The 19,461-nt window shown below is 43.7% G+C and overlaps 1 protein-coding gene across 4 annotated transcripts in view; it reads right to left on the bottom strand.

Annotated features, from left to right (window-relative positions):
* NUBPL (NUBP iron-sulfur cluster assembly factor, mitochondrial) overlaps positions 1-19,461 on the bottom strand; it is a 220,878-nt gene that overhangs the window by 120,970 nt on the left and 80,447 nt on the right. For all 4 annotated transcript variants that reach the window (XM_019488770.2, XM_006263019.4, XM_059723030.1 and 1 more), the window contains 2 exons: positions 7,956-7,995; positions 7,761-7,851 (listed from right to left, as the gene is read on the bottom strand). In XM_019488770.2, coding sequence (XP_019344315.1) covers positions 7,761-7,851; positions 7,956-7,995 — 131 coding nt within the window. The remainder of the gene's footprint in view (positions 1-7,760; positions 7,852-7,955; positions 7,996-19,461) is intronic.

The raw sequence follows: 19,461 nt of genomic DNA, 5'->3' as shown, positions 1-19,461 counted from the left end.
AAGGGAAAACCCATGGTTTCCCACGTTTTTCTCCTTTAAAGGAGAATCCATTTTTAAAGTTTGTGGCCCTTTCATATATTCTCGTGAACCACTTTTGGGTTGCAACTCACAGGTTGAGAAATGCTGCTCTAGACCACACACTTTCATGTAAAGGTAGTGTAAAAGTCATGTTGTAGCCAGGGTCATCCAGAAATTATGCAAGAGTCAAGGATTTATTACGATGATATCTTTTATTGGACCAACAGTGTCATTGGAATTAAGTTAAGTAAGCTTTCAAATGTAAGACATTCTTCCTCAGGTCTCTGATCACAGGAAGCCTGGCACAGCACAGGCTTCCTGTGATCAGAGACCTGAGGAAGAATGTCTTGTCCAACTTTATTCCAATTACATAGTTGATCCAATAAAAGATATCACCCTAAGAAATCCTTGCCTCTAGCATATAAAGCGCATACAGAAAAGACAAAGTGCAAAGTTAGTTCTTTAATATGGAACAACATATTAAAGAAGCTCATCAACTCCAAATGGGGGGCAATCCAACAATGTTACAAACTACTGTGTTTGCACTTTGTTATTCAGCAACCGAATAACCACGCCAGGTTTGGGAAAAATAGGCACATGAAAAGAAGCTAGACACTATGCTGAATGAAAATTACGGGTGCATTCCTGGGTGCCTTAAACCAATGAATGTCAAGTCTCCATTTACGTGACAGTCGCCCCACCTGACATAAAGAGAACAGTAACAAGCAAAACAGAATACATTAGGCAGATCAAAGATAAGACGTACCCACTATATGGCCACATTGCAGCTCCCAGTAGACTAAAATCGTGGAAAAGTTACTTCTTTAGAATGCAGCCACTGGATGAAACACTGGCAATCGCACAATTAAAAATGTGGCAACCATGACTAGCAGTGACCCAGGAAGGATTTAGGACAAATATCAAAACATCTCCCTTCAGGCATAGAGCTTTATTGACCAACATGGGGAATCCTGAACTGTCTCTGAACAGAGGTCAGTAAGACCAAAGTTAGCATGCAACTGTGGGAATATTCTAACAATGCAAACATCATTTGCAAATGCAGAGGAAACTTTCAGATTAGAGACCACCTACTGGCCTGCCCATATATGGGGGAACCATGCACTAATGAGGACCTCATTAAGGCTACATATCAAGCAATAGTATGTACTCATTTTGGGGATCAATTTAACCATGGTGACAGGACATGAGAAGCAGCAGCAGCATGCTGAACAGAGAATCGCCAAATTTAGCCACTAGGAAGTTGTATGTTTTAAGCCCAGCCCCTTCCTTTAACTTAGATGCTTAACTGGGCTAGTGAGAGACACCCATCTCTGATCAGGATTCATAAACTTGAACCCACTCCTGTATTTAAGTGTCTCCGCATTGTCTGTAAAAATAGACAATGGTGGTAGCAGCATTTTAGCCAACAGCTCAAGATTAAGGTAATCACCCCAAAAACTGAAGCCCTGGGTTCAAATCCCACCTCTGCCTGAGGGGATCTAAACCAGAATCTCCCAGTGGGGACCCCAGCCACACAGCTACAAATTACTGGGAAGGTTCATGTAGTCCTACTTGTTAAGTGTGGAGGAAACACTTAAATATTTATTAAGCACCATTTAAAGCACAAGTGTGAGCATGACTCTAGCTTGGCGGACAGGGCACACACTGGGGGAGGAAAGAGAACTGTTTTCTCATCTTTGAACTGATGTTTCTTATACATTAAGTGACTGATCTAACCACTGACCTGTTGGATAAAAGTAGGGATACCACCTACTTGTCTTGTGTGGCATTATATGTGCTCTGAGCAAACCTACAGGATGAGACTTTGCAAGTGAGGGAACTGGAGGAACAACTATTTCATGAACCCTGAGAGTGCTTAGGCAAGAGCTAGATGTGCTAGATGTTCAGTGCTATCAGGATTTACATAGTTGTGTACATGTGCTCCTGCAGAAACGTGTCTATGGGATTTACCAGTGGAAATGCAAGCACAGATGGACTTTAGGAATGGGTCTGGTGAATGCCACTGAAGCCTAGATATTGGACTTAGGCCCTTAGCCTAGATATTAAATTTAAGTGTCCCTTTAGGTGCCTTAATCCCCAGTGAGAATCTAGCCTAGGTTTTTAATCTCTGTAAGAGTCTATTAATACAATTTATTAGGAATAAACTTTTAACCTATATAAACAATTCACATAACAAGCTCTGGGACTGTATAACATAAAATGTAGCGTGGCCTACAAATACCCTAATTTGAAGTGTTTGTGGGTAAGCTGCTGAACAACTTCTAATACATCCATCTTACCCACTCAGATATTGAATAGGGCAGAACTTATGTTTTCCAATCCCCTTATATTTAAGAAAGAGTATCAGGTCTGGCAGTTTCTGTTGGACAGCAGACATTCCTGTAACTATAAGGATGTATTTTTTGGAAGGCTCAAATACAACATTACTAAAAGCTGATTGTCACAGAAAACTTTTTTGGTTTTTTTCCTTAATAAATACACATGCACACCAGACAATTTTTGTAAAATGCAGATATTTGAATCTCTTGCATTTAACAAGAAATACAGACCTTGTTTTCTACTGCTCTATAGATGTTTGGTTTAACTTCTCTCCTCTTGGATAGAAGACATTGTGGTAACATATTAATCTATGCAATTACCATAGTAATTTAATAATTGCTGGTTATATAATTGTGGGTGTACTCCAGACTTGTGAAAGATCTATACTGTCTGCCCTATTAGTTATAATGTGAAAATAATAGGAAAAGAATGTTTATTGATACTTGCATTGAAAACATGGGAACCATACAGTAACTAAAATTTATCATTACTATGATAAATTATGACTAAAAATATTGCATGACTATTGCTATGTTAACTACTCCTACTGTAGAATCTTACCATTCAGTATTTCAATCATGTCAGTATTTCAGTCATTCAATACTTCAATTATTTCAACAAATCAGAGACTGGTGTTTATACAGAAGCAGACATAAAAAATGTTAACAGAAAAATGTCAACATAAATGGTAAACTGGTGTGCAAAGTTTCTATTATTCACTATATCAGAGTTCACTTTGCTTTATTTTTCCCCCAACAACAATAAGAAATGATTGCTATATTGTATTAGTTATTACATTTCTTAGCTCTGTTGAAATATAGTTAGTACTCAATATTTTCTGTGAAGAACTTGGTTAAGATATCTGCCATAAAATAAAATATTTATATTTATATAGGCCTGGTTTTACTCAAGGATTTTTAAAAATTATTATTGGTCTTACCATTGCACTGAGGATCAGGGCCCAGTAATGGATGAGGATGTCATTGTGCTATGCACTGGGGGCATCTACAAGTGCTATTAATGCGCAGCAATAAACTCCAGCACACATCACACCAGAGTTTATTCCTCCTCACCAGAGTTTATTCCTCCTGGGTATGGCATTTGAATGTGGGCCTGAAACCACAGCACATTAAACTGGGTTGAAACAGCCCCGGCTGGCAGGAGGCCTGCGGGGTCAGCCTGCCAACCCAAGACTGCTCTGCACTGGCTCAATGTGCTGCAGAGGGGCTGGCTGGGGCATGAGGGTGATTCAGTGCAGGACTAGCTGGCAGACAGCCCCCAGACTGAAGCACTCCTGTGACACAGTCAGGCCTGTCAGTGTCTACATGTGCGTTGCTGCAGAGTTAATTAGTTTACTCCGTCCTAATAGCACTGCATGTGTAGACACTAAGACATTTACTGCAGAGCTAATTAGGCAACTTCATAGTAAACATCTTGTGTAGATGCTTCCATTGCAACTCAAAAAGTTAAAAATCTAAGTTTAAGAGCACAGACAAAAAAATGTGTACAGACAGAGAGAGGGGAAAGCAGTCAGGAAACAATGAGGTAATACTAATCAAAACAACAGGCTAAAGGTCACAGAACCAAGTATCTAATGATCTTACTGATTACTGGATTATCTAAACATAATGCCCTAGTAAGACATCATTTTACAAGTTCATATAGATAATTTACATATTATTATTTCTAAATGGGAGTGTTATATAGACATAGAGGTTCAAGGACAAGAAAACAGTTCTCTTTCCTCCCTAGTCTGATAAGAATATATAAATATACTGGTTCCCAACACATTATGTATTTTTCTTATTGTTTATGTATTATTATTGTTTCTTTTCTTTTTTTCAAGTGCAGTAATGATATATAACTCAGGCCCTGCTACATGTTTCACTTAAGGCAAGATTAACCAATCAATTGTGTCTTAAATTGTAACCTGGCCACACACTCAATCAACTAATGGTGTGATAATACAAGAAATAAGCCACAAAATCATTCTACAAAAAATGCATAACAACTTGGTGGATGATTCCTTTCAGACTGTTAATTGATTATGTGACCAGGTAAGTCCCTATCAGGATTTCAGGGATAGATCTGAAACATGGAAGATGCCGAATTTTAGCCAGTTTAGGTTTTAAACATCATTGCTGAATAAGAAAGATTTCTACACCTCCCTGCCAGTCTGCCATCAAACACCACCAGGGAAGAAATCCTGCCTTATCTGCACATCAAAGAGCAACTCACAAAGACACTCTCATGGACCCAGAGGAACAGACTTCCACCTTCAGCTTCCTATGTGCAAAAATTAAGTTTAGTTTCTACCTATGGGAACTTTTTACCATCTTTAATTTTCCCTGAGCCTGAAAAAGGGCATGTGTGCCCAAAAGCATGCAGAAAAAGAACCTTTTTTTGCAATTTATTTGGTCTAATAAAATGTATCATCTCTGAACAAAGAGTTCTAGAGTTTTGCATTTCTTTAAGAATGCAGGGAGCACTGGTTAAAAATGCATCTAAATGGTGCAAAATTAGATGCCAGAATGAGTAAATTGGCTTGATATTCTATAAACTGGTGCTAAACTAGAGCATGCAATATTGTCTTCTTATGTAAAACCTATGAACCTTCTCTATTTGGTGCAATAAAATGCAAGAACAGTCTTGCAACTAGCAGACTTAAATATCTTTAAAATTTTACTTAATATTTTATCTTTTTGTCAGAGTAGATGAAAACTCCTTAAACTTAATATATTATATTATAAATGTAGATTAAGAGTGTAATTTAATTTTTTTTATACATAGCTGATAAAGGAAGAAAAGGAGCAATTTCTTGAGAACCTGCTTTAAAATGAGTAATTATTAAAAGGTGAAGTGTGAATATAAACAACCAGAAAGAATTTATTCTTCTGCAAAGAACTGAAATTAGAAATAAAAACTAATCCTTTTAAACATCAGATAATGGTTCAGACTGACCAGTTGCAGGTTAGGAAAATATAGGCCTCAAAGGCAAACATTTGAGAGCTCTTAAACATCACAATATTATCCAATGCATGATGGAACACCACTATTTTAATAATATTATAGGATGCTGGGTTCCTCTGTAATTTAGATGCCCCTGGCTTCAGCTTTATTAGCCCTGCAGTTAATCCACCCTTGAGACCTGACTAGTAATTATCTGAGTCTGGAGATTTATAACTCTTTAAACACGCTAAAATAGCATGTGTCAAGTCACAGAATTTATTAGTCGTTTACTAAAAACCACCTGTGTGTTAGAATCTACTGGTGCTTCCTGTGATCTATGAGTTTCTTTCTTCCTGGAAGGAAAGTCAACAATTTCATTTTATGCAGGATTATGAAGAGACTAGTCTACCCACATAAGCAAATTCTTGGTTGGGAAGGGGAACTAGCTGTTAAACCTCCCTTATTCAAAAGTGAATTCCATTGTCAGGGAAATCACTAATGCCCCCAGTGTCAAGGGATTCTGCCTCATTCCTACTGCAGGATCTGCTGGAGTGTAACTGCTTCTTTGGTTGCTAGGTAACGACCAACTCATTATATGTCATTATCAGCACCCTTGAAAAAGGAAATTGGCATCTGCTTCCCATTTGGGGATACCAGTGATTGAAGTAATAGCACTCGAGCAACTGCCAAAAAAACCTTGGTCTCCCAGAGCTTGGTATGTGAATACAGCAGGTGCTGACTTCAAAATCCATCTTTGAAGTTTTAGGTTCTGTAGCTTTTGTGATCCTGACTAAATGTAGCATACAAAGGCAATAGGGTGACCTATCCCAGCTACTGGCACTGATAAACCTCATTTTTAAATGCCAAGAATGGAGAAAATATCCTCCCCCTAAATTCTGGCAAACACGTGGCTTATCTGATTGGGGCAAAATTTATCACAAAGAGCTACTGTGAAGCCTGTACTAGAAACAGAGAAGAAATCAACAGTACTAGGATGGAAACAGATTGAAAAAAAACATTTTCCTCTTAGCCAGGGTGTGAAAGATTTGGAGAAACTTACCAAGGTCATATAGGACTCTAGCAATATCCTTCAATAAATCTTTGCAATGTTTGTTAACTGTAAGCAATTTGGTCAATATACCAAAGACTACATATCTAACTTTAATGCATTTTAAGCTGTTTCTCTCATTAACACTTCACAGTTTCTTTTTCAATAAGAGGAGAAAATAAAAGTCTGTCAAGGAATAAAAAAAAACACAAAATGAGAAAAAAAATCCACCTAGTTACCATATGTCAAACCCAGCAAATTTATTAATGTAATATCTTCACTGCACAAAGATGGTATCTACTAATTTTCATAATGTCTTCACGTGTCGACAACCATCAAAGTATCCACAGCACTAGCTGAATGCAAGCACATGAAGTAATTCCTCAAGACATGCATAGGTCCTTTTATAATCGGATCTCTATACCCATTTAAGTCAAATTTGAAAACAGCAAAAATTTTAACAAAATAAAAGCCATGGGGGAAAAAAGGGGCAGGGAAGGAGCATTGAAGAGTGGAGAGAATCACTTTAAGCTTATGCAGCCCACTAGAATGGCCATGTTTGAGGAGCATACCATAGTACAGGGATGGCCAACCTGTGGCACAAGTACCACAAGTGGCACAGACAACCTTTGTGTGTGACACATGGCAGATTGGGGAGGGAAAGGGTAGCACAGCAGCAGACAAGAGAGGGAGCAGAAAGCAGAGCAGCAGGTTGGGCAAGGATCCAACAGCAGGGAGCAGAAAGCAGAACAGCATATCAAGAAGGGAGTATCAGGGCAGAAAGCAAAAAGTAGAGCAGCAGATTAGGCATGGGAAGGGGTTTGGAGTGGCATTCGGGGAGGACCTGGAGCATAATTTGTGGCACTCCTCCCAAAAAGGTTGGCTCCTACTGCTGTAGCACAAGGATTACTTTCCCTCTTACCTTACCCTGAGACTCAAATCACTTATTCTCAACAGAGTTGAAAACCAACTGTAGTTAAGTAGAAGTGAATGGAATACTCAGAAGGATTTTAATCACTACAAATAAAGCTTCAGCTTCAGTATTTACACTTTTAACTGACTACTAAGGGTTAGATGTTCAAAGGGCAGATAGGCACGCAATTCTTATCATGTCTGGTTTTTGGAAATTTTCCATTTCATGACCAACAATATTAAGAAAATAACCTACAACAGGTAAAACTCATATCTGCTTTTGCTCAGAAGCCTGAAAACAACACCATAAAAACAATGCAAAGGAGTGAATAACAGAAAACATATCTAACACCTAGAAGAAACATACAACACATACCCAAAGACTACTCCTCAAGGACATTTATTTCAATAACTGCCTAACTGGAAACTCAAATTACAATATAAGTATTTTGATTTTTTTTTCTGTGAAGCAAACAACAATTTAAGTTCTTACCTGCCTCAACAGTTTCTCTATTGCAGACATGACCATGAGTCCCCTCCAAACAACTGGTGCAGTTTCTTCTACCAAGAAACCCATAGACATGCTGAAATGGTAAAGAAAATATTTAACTTTCCAACATGATCCTAAATAGAATTATCCTAAGTACATCTGTAAAGTAGCTTGATTTAAAATAAAACATATGCTTACCATTCAATTCCATAATTCTTAAGAGGCCTCATTAAGTTTTCTAAAATAGAAACAAAAGTTATTTAAAAAAAAGGCAGTTGTTCTATGAACACATTCCTATACATATCCTTTGAGATGCAGGTTTTTACACAAACCAGCAACAGGATCCCCCTTTTTTCACCCTCTCCAATACCCATACCTTTCTATATTTTCAAAGCGACAATCTGCATGATTGTGGGTTCTCAACCGTAAACTTTTTTCAGACTACAGCAGTTTACTGGTACAATTCGCTATCTGTTGGTCAGGCTTTGCATATATTCACATTTGATTTTGAGTGCTATTGATAAACCTACGAGTAAGCATAACAACTCTGAAGGGGGAGAAAGAGCTATTGCTCAGGAACACACATCAGATCAGTTGTTACAATGTAACCACTACATTTGTTTGATCCAACAGTTATTCATTTAGGCTGCCTCTCCATGCTATAAGTATTGTGCAATTAACTTGCTAATTGAGTAATTACCTTAAAACCAGCGACATGTGTGAAGTAGCTATCATGCCATAAAAAGCTGCAACCAGCTATAAAGTTAGACCTCAAAAATGTGTACCAACTTTATAGCTGGTTACTATCAAGCTTTAATTTGCATGTGTAGCAGGGTCTCCCCTGCAGCTGGGGGGCCCATCAGCTGACAGGGCTCCCAACTGCAGGGGTGCAATATGCCCAGCCAGGGCTAGGAGTCCTGCATCTGGGTCAGCTGCAGCAGCTGCCAACTCTGAGTCGCAACAGCATGGTGACCCGGAGTCCTGTAGCTGTGGATACTGGGTGCCTGAACTACATGAAACCCTCTGGGGCCTAGTGGATGTGGCAGCCATGATTCCCCAAGACCTGGGAGTTTCACATACCCCTGGGACTAGGAGATCACAGCAGTCACATTTCCCCAGCCCCAGGGGTTTCACACACCCCTGAGTCTGAGAGATCATCACAGCCATGGTTCTCCAGTCCCTGGGGTTTCATGTACCCCTAAGCCTGGGAGACTGTGGCTACCACATCCCCCAGGCCCAGGGGTATCATGCAGCCCCGAGTCTGGGAGATCATGGCTGCCACAATCTTCCAGCCGCGGGAGTTTCACAGACCCCAAGCTTGGGAGATCACAGCTGCCACAATCCCCCTGCCTCAGGAGTGCGTGGGGTCCTTGCACGGCTGAGACCCCACAACTGCCCTAGGATTGGACTCCCCCTACACCAGCAGTAAGGCATAATGGAATCTAATGCATGATTCCACAATCACACCTACTGCCATGAACATGTAGCACAGCAAGAGGTGCTATTGTGTGAACCATGCATTAGATCCCATTGCGCCTTTACCTGCATGCGTAGAGGGGGCCTGAGTTAAATTGCTGCTCTTTAAACAGCGCCGTGTAGAGGTAATAATTAAATTACAACAGCATATATCTGTATCTGCTGATATTAGAGCAATCATTATACGACCCATCCATATTCTTAAATACCCTCCCAAAGGAATATAAGCCCTTGATTCGCCCTCCTCCACCAACAAAAAATTGCCTGTGTAGCTGCTGAGCTGCCTGTAACAGAACAAAGAGTTCTCCAGCAACAATCTCACAATAACCCTGTACCCAAAGGTGACAGTGACTTGAAGTCCACCCTCTCTAAAAACCACTGTCTTGGGAATGACTCACTCCCTCTTAGCCTAAGCTGTGTGAGAAGGCACATGTGGCTACACAGAAATCTACTGCTAAAACTCCAGCTAAACTTTGTGCTGCTTTTTAGGATCTCTTTTGGATGTGGGGGGAAAGAAGCAGTGTAGAACTCCCAAAAGAACAGAGATGTTTACTTGGACTTTGCAGAGGAGATGCAAAAATTCAAGTCAAACAGGAATGCTGTTCACTCCAATGCCAAAGAAGGGAAAGAAAACTGCAATAATTCTACCAAAAGAAAAAAAGAGGGGGCTGGAAATTAGGGGCTACAGCTACTGTACAAAAACCAATGCCAATCTGAGCTCAGACACGACCAACAGCCCACGAAGTGATGGTGAGCACACAATGAAGTCCAAAGGAAGGCAAGTCAGAACTGGAAAAAGTGACAAAGAGATCACTGAGCAAAGGGACAGGGAAGATGCAAAACCTCCATCTAGGAATTAGCTTTTTGAGACATAACCAAAAATCTAGAGAAACCCCTCAAAGAGCAGGAAGGAGGCTCAGCTAGATATAATTTAATGCATACTGCATATCCCCTCAACCCTTCCCTCCCTCTCTAAAAATAGTGGTCAATGTATCCAAGTGGGGAACAAAGGAATTCTGTCTTAAAAGTAGCTGCTTTATTTTAAAAGCATGCACTGGCAATAATTGACAACAAATGAAAGAAAAAATATTTTAAGTGACCATAAAGCATTCCCAAATATAAATTTTAGCAAAAGCTTTGATACATTCAAACTAAAACCTTTTGCAGGAAGATAAATACTTTAAAAACACAACGCAAATAAATTCAATACATTCAAAACTAAAAACTAAACACAAATTACCAGTCAATCATTCAAATTAAATATTTTGAAAATACGAAAGAATGCTTGAAAGAAATCTCTAACTGGGCATTCAAATTACATGATTTTGCAGAAATACTGTCATATGCCTGTCAGATGCAAGTTTTCTAGTCAAAATATTTTGGTTTTCAATTCAAAAGCACAAGTACAAATCAAATTACTTGCATGTTGTGCTTGGATACAGAAAAGAGGTAGAAATAGTTGCTGGCACATGAGGATTGATCTGGGCTGACTCTCAGAACTAGCTGGAGATAACCACTCTTTTCTAATAATTGATCTTCTGTTTTAGTTTGACCTGGATATCATTAGCATCCTCTCGCACTGATTTCACTGAAATTTTCAAGCAAGTGGTTTTTGATTGTTGGCAGCACATTTCTAGGAAGTGCCGCTTTGTTTCTCCCACTGCAAAGAGACACGTTGCTCTGCAATGAGCATCTCTGTGAAGAGCGCAGCAACATCTGAGTCTGGGCAAACTCAAGCTATTCAACTTACTTGCACGGGGCCTTTTTCACTCTCAGAAGCAAAATATCCATAATAGCCATATACCAGTGTTTGTAATGCATTTAGTAGTCTTTACTAACGTACCTCCACAGTCGAGGGTTTCAAGTGTAACCCCATGTATTGACCACAATACATACCAATGCATACAGAGGGCTACGTCCTCCATCCTGTTGAAAACCTAACCATGATAAAGAAGGAGACAAGCAAGGACATGGACTCAAACTATTTAAAGGTTCTGAGTCCAGAGATGATGGAGGGGGGAACACAGTCTGGAAGAAAGACAGAAGGCTGACAGATGCACTGAAAAGTGCACAATCATGCAGCCTCCCAGGCACCACATTTATGCTTGCAAGGTTTATGGAGCAAAATATCCAGTTTACATCCCTGCCAGCCACTAACTGTGGACAACTCTTTTTCTGAAGCCTAGAGGCATACTTCACCCCTTCATTCTCCAGATACCATCTTTCCTATAACATATCATTTCCACTGTCCCTCAGTGGACAAGACAATAGCTGAGTACAAATACACACAGATATATGCAACCTGCAATGCAGCTTAAAGCAGCCAACACCTTGCCTACTTTCTTCAGAAACATGATTATTTATTGCTGAAATGTTCTATTTTGTGAAAACTGGGATTTACTTCTCTTGTTTTAGCTACAGTTAAAGTGTATTCCTAAGGCTTCACCACAGCCATAAAGTGTCTCAATGTGCTCTAGTAATTAATTTCCCTCTTGTCAAACTGCTCAAAAGCAACAGTCATTTTGCTTCTTCCTTCACACTGCCATCAGCCTCACAAAGAGTATGTAAAACACAACAAGCAACAGCAACAAGAATATTTGACATACTGAGATCCAGGCTAGCCATTAAACACCTCTACTTTCCCTTTAATCTGCCAAATGCACACAGCTTTCTCATGCTGCACCTGCTCCGTTGTTGTCCAGGTACCCAACGTTATGCACAGCTTAGAATCATGAACTGGGAAAACAAAGGATAAGCTGGGTTTCTGGGAATCGCATTTGGCACTGCAAACCCACCCCACCGTGCAAATTTCTGGTTCACGAAAAATTTCTGGTGCTGCTTTTCAAAAAATCCAGTATCCCTAAAGTTGAAGACACTGAGGCATCTTTCTTGAGCACACATGAATGATGTCAATGAAATGTCCTTGGTGAATAACCAGCACTTGCATATTTACAGAAAAGTACTGTGATTCTACTAATGCACTCAGAAGCAGAGGGGATAGCACTGGTATGGATATGCTATGTATCATCTCACCACATTTACAGAAGCCCAATGAATTGAGTTACTCCAATTTTTTACCCAGAAGAGCAATCCTGTATAGCAGGGCATGTTCAACAGACTTGCACCCCAAGATGATGACTACCCACTGTACATTTTCCAATCCCAAACTGATTACCCACTGACTGATGATAATCAGTTTGCAAGTTTACAGAGGATGAGTGCCACCAGTTTCTCTATCAAAGCATCTCTCCTCTCTGAACTAGACGGCTAGGCCAAGTTCACCCTATATCTGCATATGCAAAAGTACAGCTGCTAAGAGCCTAGATTTGTTTTCTGATCCAAGCATAGAGCACTAGGATCATTTCATAGGTAAACACTGCTATTCCACGATAAGCAGTGAATGCCTGCAACATCTGGCATCCTTCATTTACCAATTATATCATTCATTATGCCTCAGTTGGCTTATTGCAAACTGTTTCTACTGTTGCACATCAGGCTGCAGTGGTAGTTGTAGCTCCAAAAATGCCGTAGTTATACAATCATAGGGTAGGATGGGACCTCAAGGGTCATCTAATCTAACTCTCTACCAAATGCTGAATGCTGTATTTGTATACCATCCAAAACAAGTGCTTACCAAGTCTCTTAAAACTGACAAAGAATGCAGTTGCTATTTTAGCAACATGGTGAGGGCCCTGGAAAATTAAGACAGCCCTGTTATCTCAGCATCTCTACTGATGATACCAAGACAGAAGAAAGACTAAATACTAGTTTAAAGAAGTGATTACACCGTTCTTTGTTTCATAGTCATTTTTTTTAAAACACTGCAAAAAGAGACCATCACAGGATGGAACAGAAAGAAAAAATGGGAAAAATCTCAACTCAACAGTTCCTGGAGAGGAGCGCTGAAATATTCTCCTGCTCTACTCAGCTCTTCTCAGCATTGGTGAGATCGCAGCTGGAGTCCTGCGTCCAGTTCTGGGCTCTGCACCTTAACAAGGACACGGTAAAGATTGAGAGAGTCCAGAGAAAGGCCACTCATATGATCAGAGACTTGCACAGCAACCCATACAAGGAAAGGCTGAGGGACCTGGGACTCTTCAGCCTGAAAAAGAGAAGGCTGACAGGGGTCTTGGCAGCAGCTTACCGCTATATCAGAAGCGTACATCTAGGGCTCCATAAACAACTGTTCACCCTTGGGGAAAACTAGGAGTAATGGTCACAGTCTGGACACCCTAGTTGTGAAGTAGTTTTTTTTCCTAATGTTGAGCCTGAAACGATCTTCCAGGAGTTTGTGACCATTACAGAAGGAGAATCACTTCTTTGCAATACTTTTGCTGGAGATGCATCAGTTGATGCATGCCAGCATATTGTTGGCCCTGCTGGCTACAGCATCGCACTGCCGGCTCGTGTTCATAGCGTGGTCAATAATTACCCCCAGGTCTGTGGTGGCAAGTGATGGGGGATCTTCAGTCCTGCTACCTGACATGAGTTTTGCCTGCCTGTGGCCAGAGGTACAGGACCCCAAAACCCAGAACCCCCCTGGCACCTATTCCCTTGACAGCTGGCAGGCTTAGAGGCCGCAGCAGGGCCTAGCAGCCAGGCCTGCAGTAGTTTCCCATTCCCTGTGCCCCAAGACAGACACAGTTGCACAAGCACCTATGACACTAGTTTTGCCTGTCAGCAGCTAGAGGGGCAGGGCCCCAGAACCCAGAAGCCCCCACACCTATCTCCTCAACAGCTGGCAGGCTTCGTGGTCACAGCACGGGCTAGCAGGCCTGCAGCTTTCACCCTGCTGTGCCTTAACACATACAGTGTCACCCATGTCATGAGTTTTGCTTGTCCACAGCTTAAGGTGCAGTTCCCCCCAAACCCCTGTACCTATCTCCTTGAAACTTGGCAGGCTTTGTGGCCTCAGCAGGGGCTAGCAAGCCTGCAGTTTTGACCCTGTTGTAGCTTAACACATACATGTGACATGAGTTTTGCTTTCAAGATTTGGGGTGCAGTTTCTCCAAACCCCCTGCACCTGTCTCCTTGAAACTTGGCAGTCTTTTTGCCTCAACAGGGACTACCATCCCTGCAGTCTTGACCCTGCTGTGGCTTAACACATACACGTGACATCTTCAGGAGGCCTCAAATGCCTCTATACTAATGCTCACAGCATGGGGAACAAACAGGAGGAACTAGTCCTCCTGCTAGCCAGCACCAACCCAGACATAGCGGGGCTCACTGAAACGTGGTGGGACCCAACGTATGACTGGGCAGTGAATGTCAAGGGCTACAGGCTCTAAAGGAAAGATAGGACAGGCAGGAAGGGTAGGAGTGTGGTGCTCTATGTCAAGGAGCAACACACATCCACAGTAACACTGAGTCAGAGGCGGGGCAAACAGAAGTGCTCTGGGTTAGAATACAAGGGGGTCAGGTAGAAAGGGACTTAACGGTGGGGGTCTACTACAGACCACCTAACCAAGGAGAAGATCGAGACCAGGAATTCTTAAGTCAGCTCACGAAGATAGTTAGGTCCAAGGATGTGGTCGTCATGGGTGACCTAAACTTTCCAGACATCTGCTGGGAGGCGCAGAGAGCCAGGTCTGACCGCTCACGCAGGTTCTTAACTGACATACAGGACCTCCATCTAACCCAGGAGGTACACAGCCCCACCAGGGGAGACGCCTTGTTGGATTTGGTCCTGGCCACAGGCAATGACCTGGTATGGGGTCTGTAGGTGCTCAACCACCTGGGCGATAGCGATCATCGTCTGCTGGACTCCAGCAAAAGGTGGCAAAAGCCTCCAGCAAGGCAGCAGCCCTCGACTTCAGGAGGGCGGACTTTGACGAGGTGAGTAAACTAGTGGGGGATGCACTGAGGTCCCAGAGGAGGAGGGAGTTGAGTGTCCAGGAGGAGTGGTCGTTCCTTAAGGAGACAATCCTTCAAGCTCAAAGGGAAGTAATCCTTACACGAGTCAAAGGGGGCAAGAGGGCGCAAAGGCCCCCATGGCTCACCAAAAGCATCCGGGAACATCTCCAAACAAAAAAGGAGGCGTACACCCGTTGGAAGGGAGGGGCCATCACAAGAGAGGGCTATACCTCGGTAGCTTGGGAACGTGGGGGGGCGGTCAGGAAGGCCAAGGCGGAAACGGAGCTGGGACTAGCGACCCAGATCAAGGACAGCAAGAAGTCCTTTTTCAAATACATAGGGGGACAAAAGAAGGTGCCAGGTAATGTAGGGCCTCTGCAGGACACGCTAGGAAATCTGGTCATCTCACCTGACAGTAAAGCTGACATATTCAACAATTTCTTTGCCTCCTTATTTCTGAGGAGGGACCCGGATATCTCCCCCACTGGCACCCCTGAGGCCCCTGTGGGTGGCACACCCAGGCCTAGAGTTAATGAGGACCTTGTCAGGGAACTTCTGGAAGGACTAGATGTATTTAAATCCATAGGTCCTGATGATCTCCACCCCAAAGTGCTGAAGGAACTAGCAGGGGTCATTGCAGGACCTCTGGCGCAGCTCTACGAGCACTCATGGTGCTTGGGCGATGTGCCGGAGGACTGGAAAAGGGCCAATGTAGTCCCCATCTTCAAAAAAGGGAGGAAGGAGGATCCAGGAAACTATAGGCCCGTGAGTCTTACCTCGGTCCTGGGGAAGCTTTTCAAAAGAATTATCCTGGCACATGTCCAGGAAGGGCCAGCAGTTATGCTCAGGCGCAACCAGCATGGGTTCATTAGGGGCAGGTCTTGTCAAATCAACCTGGTGGCCTTCTATGACCAGGTCACCAAGTCCTTGGATGCAGGTGTCACAGTGGATATAGTCTTTCTGGACTTCAGGAAGGCCTTCGACACGCTCTCTCTCCCCATTCTCAGTAAGAAACTAGGAGACAGTGGTGTTGATGCCTACACGGTCAGATGGGTCACTAACTGGCTGGAGGGCCGTGCCCAGAGGGTGGTGGTGGATGGGTCTTATTCGACCTGGAGGGATGTGGGCTGTGGGGTTGGTTCCCCAGGGCTCGGTCCTCGGGCCCGAACTATTCAACATCTTCATCAGTGACTTGGGCAAGGGGGTAGAAAGCACCCTGTTCAAATTCGCAGATGACACTAAGATGTGGGGTGAAGTGGGTATGCTAGTAGGAAGGAACAGGCTGCAAGCGGATCTAGACAGGTTACAGGCGTGGGCCGACGAGAACAGGATGGGTTCAACACTGACAAGTGCAGGGTACTGCACCTGGGGAGGAGGAACTAGCGGCACACCTACAGGCTGGGGAACTCCCTTCTTGCCAGTGTCAAGACAGAAAAGGATCTTGGAGTCATCGTTGATGCCACAATGAACATGGGCCGACAAAGTGGGAATGAGGTCAAGAAGGCCAACCGTACCTTGTCGTGCATCCACAGATGCGTCTCAAGCAGGTCCAAGGAGGTGATTTTCCCCCTTTATGTGGCACTGGTCAGGCCGCAGCTGGAGTATTGCATCCAGTTCCGGGCCCTGCACTTCAGGAGGGATGTGGCCACTATGGAGAGGGTCCAAAGGAAGGCGACCCGTATGATCAGGGGTCAGCAGGGCAGGCCTGCTGACCCCCTCCCCAGGCCTACGAGGAGAGGCTGAGGGACCTGAACCTGTTCAGAGGGGATCTAGTGGCAGTCTACAAACTGGTCAAGGGGGACCAGCAGGCATTGGGAGAGTCCCTGTTCCCCCGAGCACTCCCAGGAGTTACAAGAAACAATGGACACAAGCTAGCGGAAGACAATGGACACAAGCAGGCTAGACATTAGGAGGCGCTATTTCACTGTCAGGGCAGCTAGGACCTGGAACCAACTTCCAAAAGAAGTGGTGCTGGCTCCTACCCTGGGGGTCTTTAAGAGGAGGCTGGTCAAACATCGGGCCGGGGTCGTTTGACCCCAGTACTCTTTCCTGCCACAGCAGAGGGTTGGATTAGATGATCTCCTCAGGTCCCTTCCAACCTCAGGTCTCCATCCTTGGTAAAGTCTTTGAAAAAATTATCAAGGCTCACCTTTGTGAGAGCCCGGCAGGGCAAATTATGCTGAGGGGAAACCAGCATGGGTTTGTGGCGGGCAGATCGTGCCTGACCAATCTAGTCTCTTTCTATGACCAGGTTACGAAACGCCTGGACACAGGAGGAGGGGTGGATGTCGTATACTTAGACTTCAGGAAGGCCTTCGATATGGTATCCCACCCCATACTGGTGAACAAGTTAAGATGCTGTGATGTGGATGACTACACAGTCCGGTGGGTGGCGAATTGGCTAGAGGGTCGCACCCAAAGAGTCGTGGTGGATGGGTCGGTATCACCCTGGAAGGGTGTGGGCAGTGGGGTCCCGCAGGGCTCGGTCCTTGGACCGATACTCTTTAATGTCTTCATCAGTGACTTGGACGAGGGAGTCAAATGTACTCTGTCCAAGTTTGCAGATGACACAAAGCTATGGGGAGAAGTGGACACGCCGGAGGGCAGGAAACAGCTGCAGGCAGATCTGGACAGGTTGGACAAGTGGGCAGAAAACAACAGGATGCAGTTCAACAAGGAGAAATGCAAAGTGCTGCACCTAGGGAGAAAAAATGTCCAGCACACCTACAGCCTAGGGAATGACCTGCTGGGTGGCACAGAGGTAGAAAGGGATCTTGGAGTCCTAGTGGACTCCAAGATGAACATGAGCTGGCAGTGTGACAAAGCCATCAAAAAAGCCAATGGCACTTTATCGTGCATCAGCAGATGCATGACGAATAGGTCCAGGGAGGTGATACTTCCCCTCTATCGGGCGCTGGTCAGACCGCAGTTGGAGTACTGCGTGCAATTCTGGGCGCCACACTTCAAGAAGGATGCGGATAACCTGGAGAGGGTCCAGAGAAGGGCAACTCGTATGGTCAAGGGCCTGCAGACCAAGCCCTACGAGGAGAGACTAGAGAAACTGGACCTTTTCAGCCTCCGCAAGAGAAGGTTGAGAGGCGACCTTGTGGCTGCCTATAAGTTCATCACGGGGGCACAGAAGGGAATTGGTGAGGATTTATTCACCAAGGCGCCCCCGGCGGTTACAAGAAATAATGGCCACAAGCTAGCAGAGAGCAGATTTAGATTGGACATTAGGAAGAACTTCTTCACAGTTCGAGTGGCCAGGGTCTGGAACGGGCTCCCAAGGGAGGTGGTGCTCTCCCCTACCCTGGGGGTCTTCAAGAGGAGGTTAGATGAGTATCTAGCTGGGGTCATCTAGACCCAGCACTCTTTCCTGCTTATGCAGGGGGTCGGACTCGATGATCTGTTGAGGTCCCTTCCAACCCTAACATCTATGAATCTATGAATAACCCTATGAAACTATGACATGAGTTTTTCCCTCAACACATTGGGGTGCTGTTTCTCTGAACCCTCTGTACTTATCTTATTTAAACTTGGCACGTGTCATGCCCCCAGAAGGGGCTACCATTCCTCCAAGTTTCATCAAAATCCGGCCAGAAATGACAAAGTTATAGCTTGTTTCGACCTTCCCCATTATATCCTATGGGCAAAACATCAAAACAGGGTCGAAATGGCAAAATGTTTCAAAAGAACGAAACGGAACAGATGTTTTGACTCGAAACATAAGTCAAAACGAAACACTGTTCTGTCGAAATGTCGAAACGCTGGTCGAAACGGAATGCTTCCATTTCACACAGCCCTAGTATTTACCCTTTAAAAAAAGCAACATTTATGATCATTAACTATGTTAATATGCACTGTGTCCTGTCATGTACCCCCTGCCCCAGTTTTGCTTTTCTGGCATGCTGGCACTCCGGTACCAAGGTAGACACTACAGTTTTTTCGGCACTCAAGCCAAAACATTGCCTGCCCCTGGTATATCATGTCCACTGCTCTCCTCTCATCCACAGAGCAAGTCATCTCATCACAGAAGATAATGCCGTGTTCAGGCATGACTTGCTCTTGGTGAATCCATGCTGACTGTTCCCAATCACCTCCTCCTCCTCCAAGTGCTTAGAAACTGATTCCTTGAGGACTTGCTCCATGAGTTTTCCAGGAACTGAAGTTAGGCTAACCAGTCCGTAGTTCCCCAGGTCCTCCTTCCTTTTCTTAAAGATGGGCACTATATATGCCTTTTTCCAGTTGTATCTTCTTCACCTGAAGAATGCACTGCTTTTGTAAGCTCATCCCAGTCTACTCCAGCCATGCAGTTTGTCCAACGAAAGAGATCACCCGCAAAAACCTTTGCCTTCCATATTTTCTGGACCATCAG

Source organism: Alligator mississippiensis, chromosome 2 (assembly GCF_030867095.1).
Source record: "Alligator mississippiensis isolate rAllMis1 chromosome 2, rAllMis1, whole genome shotgun sequence".
In the NCBI taxonomy this organism is placed as follows: Eukaryota; Metazoa; Chordata; order Crocodylia; family Alligatoridae; genus Alligator; species Alligator mississippiensis.
The sequence above is the reverse complement of the archived record's forward strand: the minus strand, read 5'-3'. Positions and strand labels throughout refer to the sequence as shown.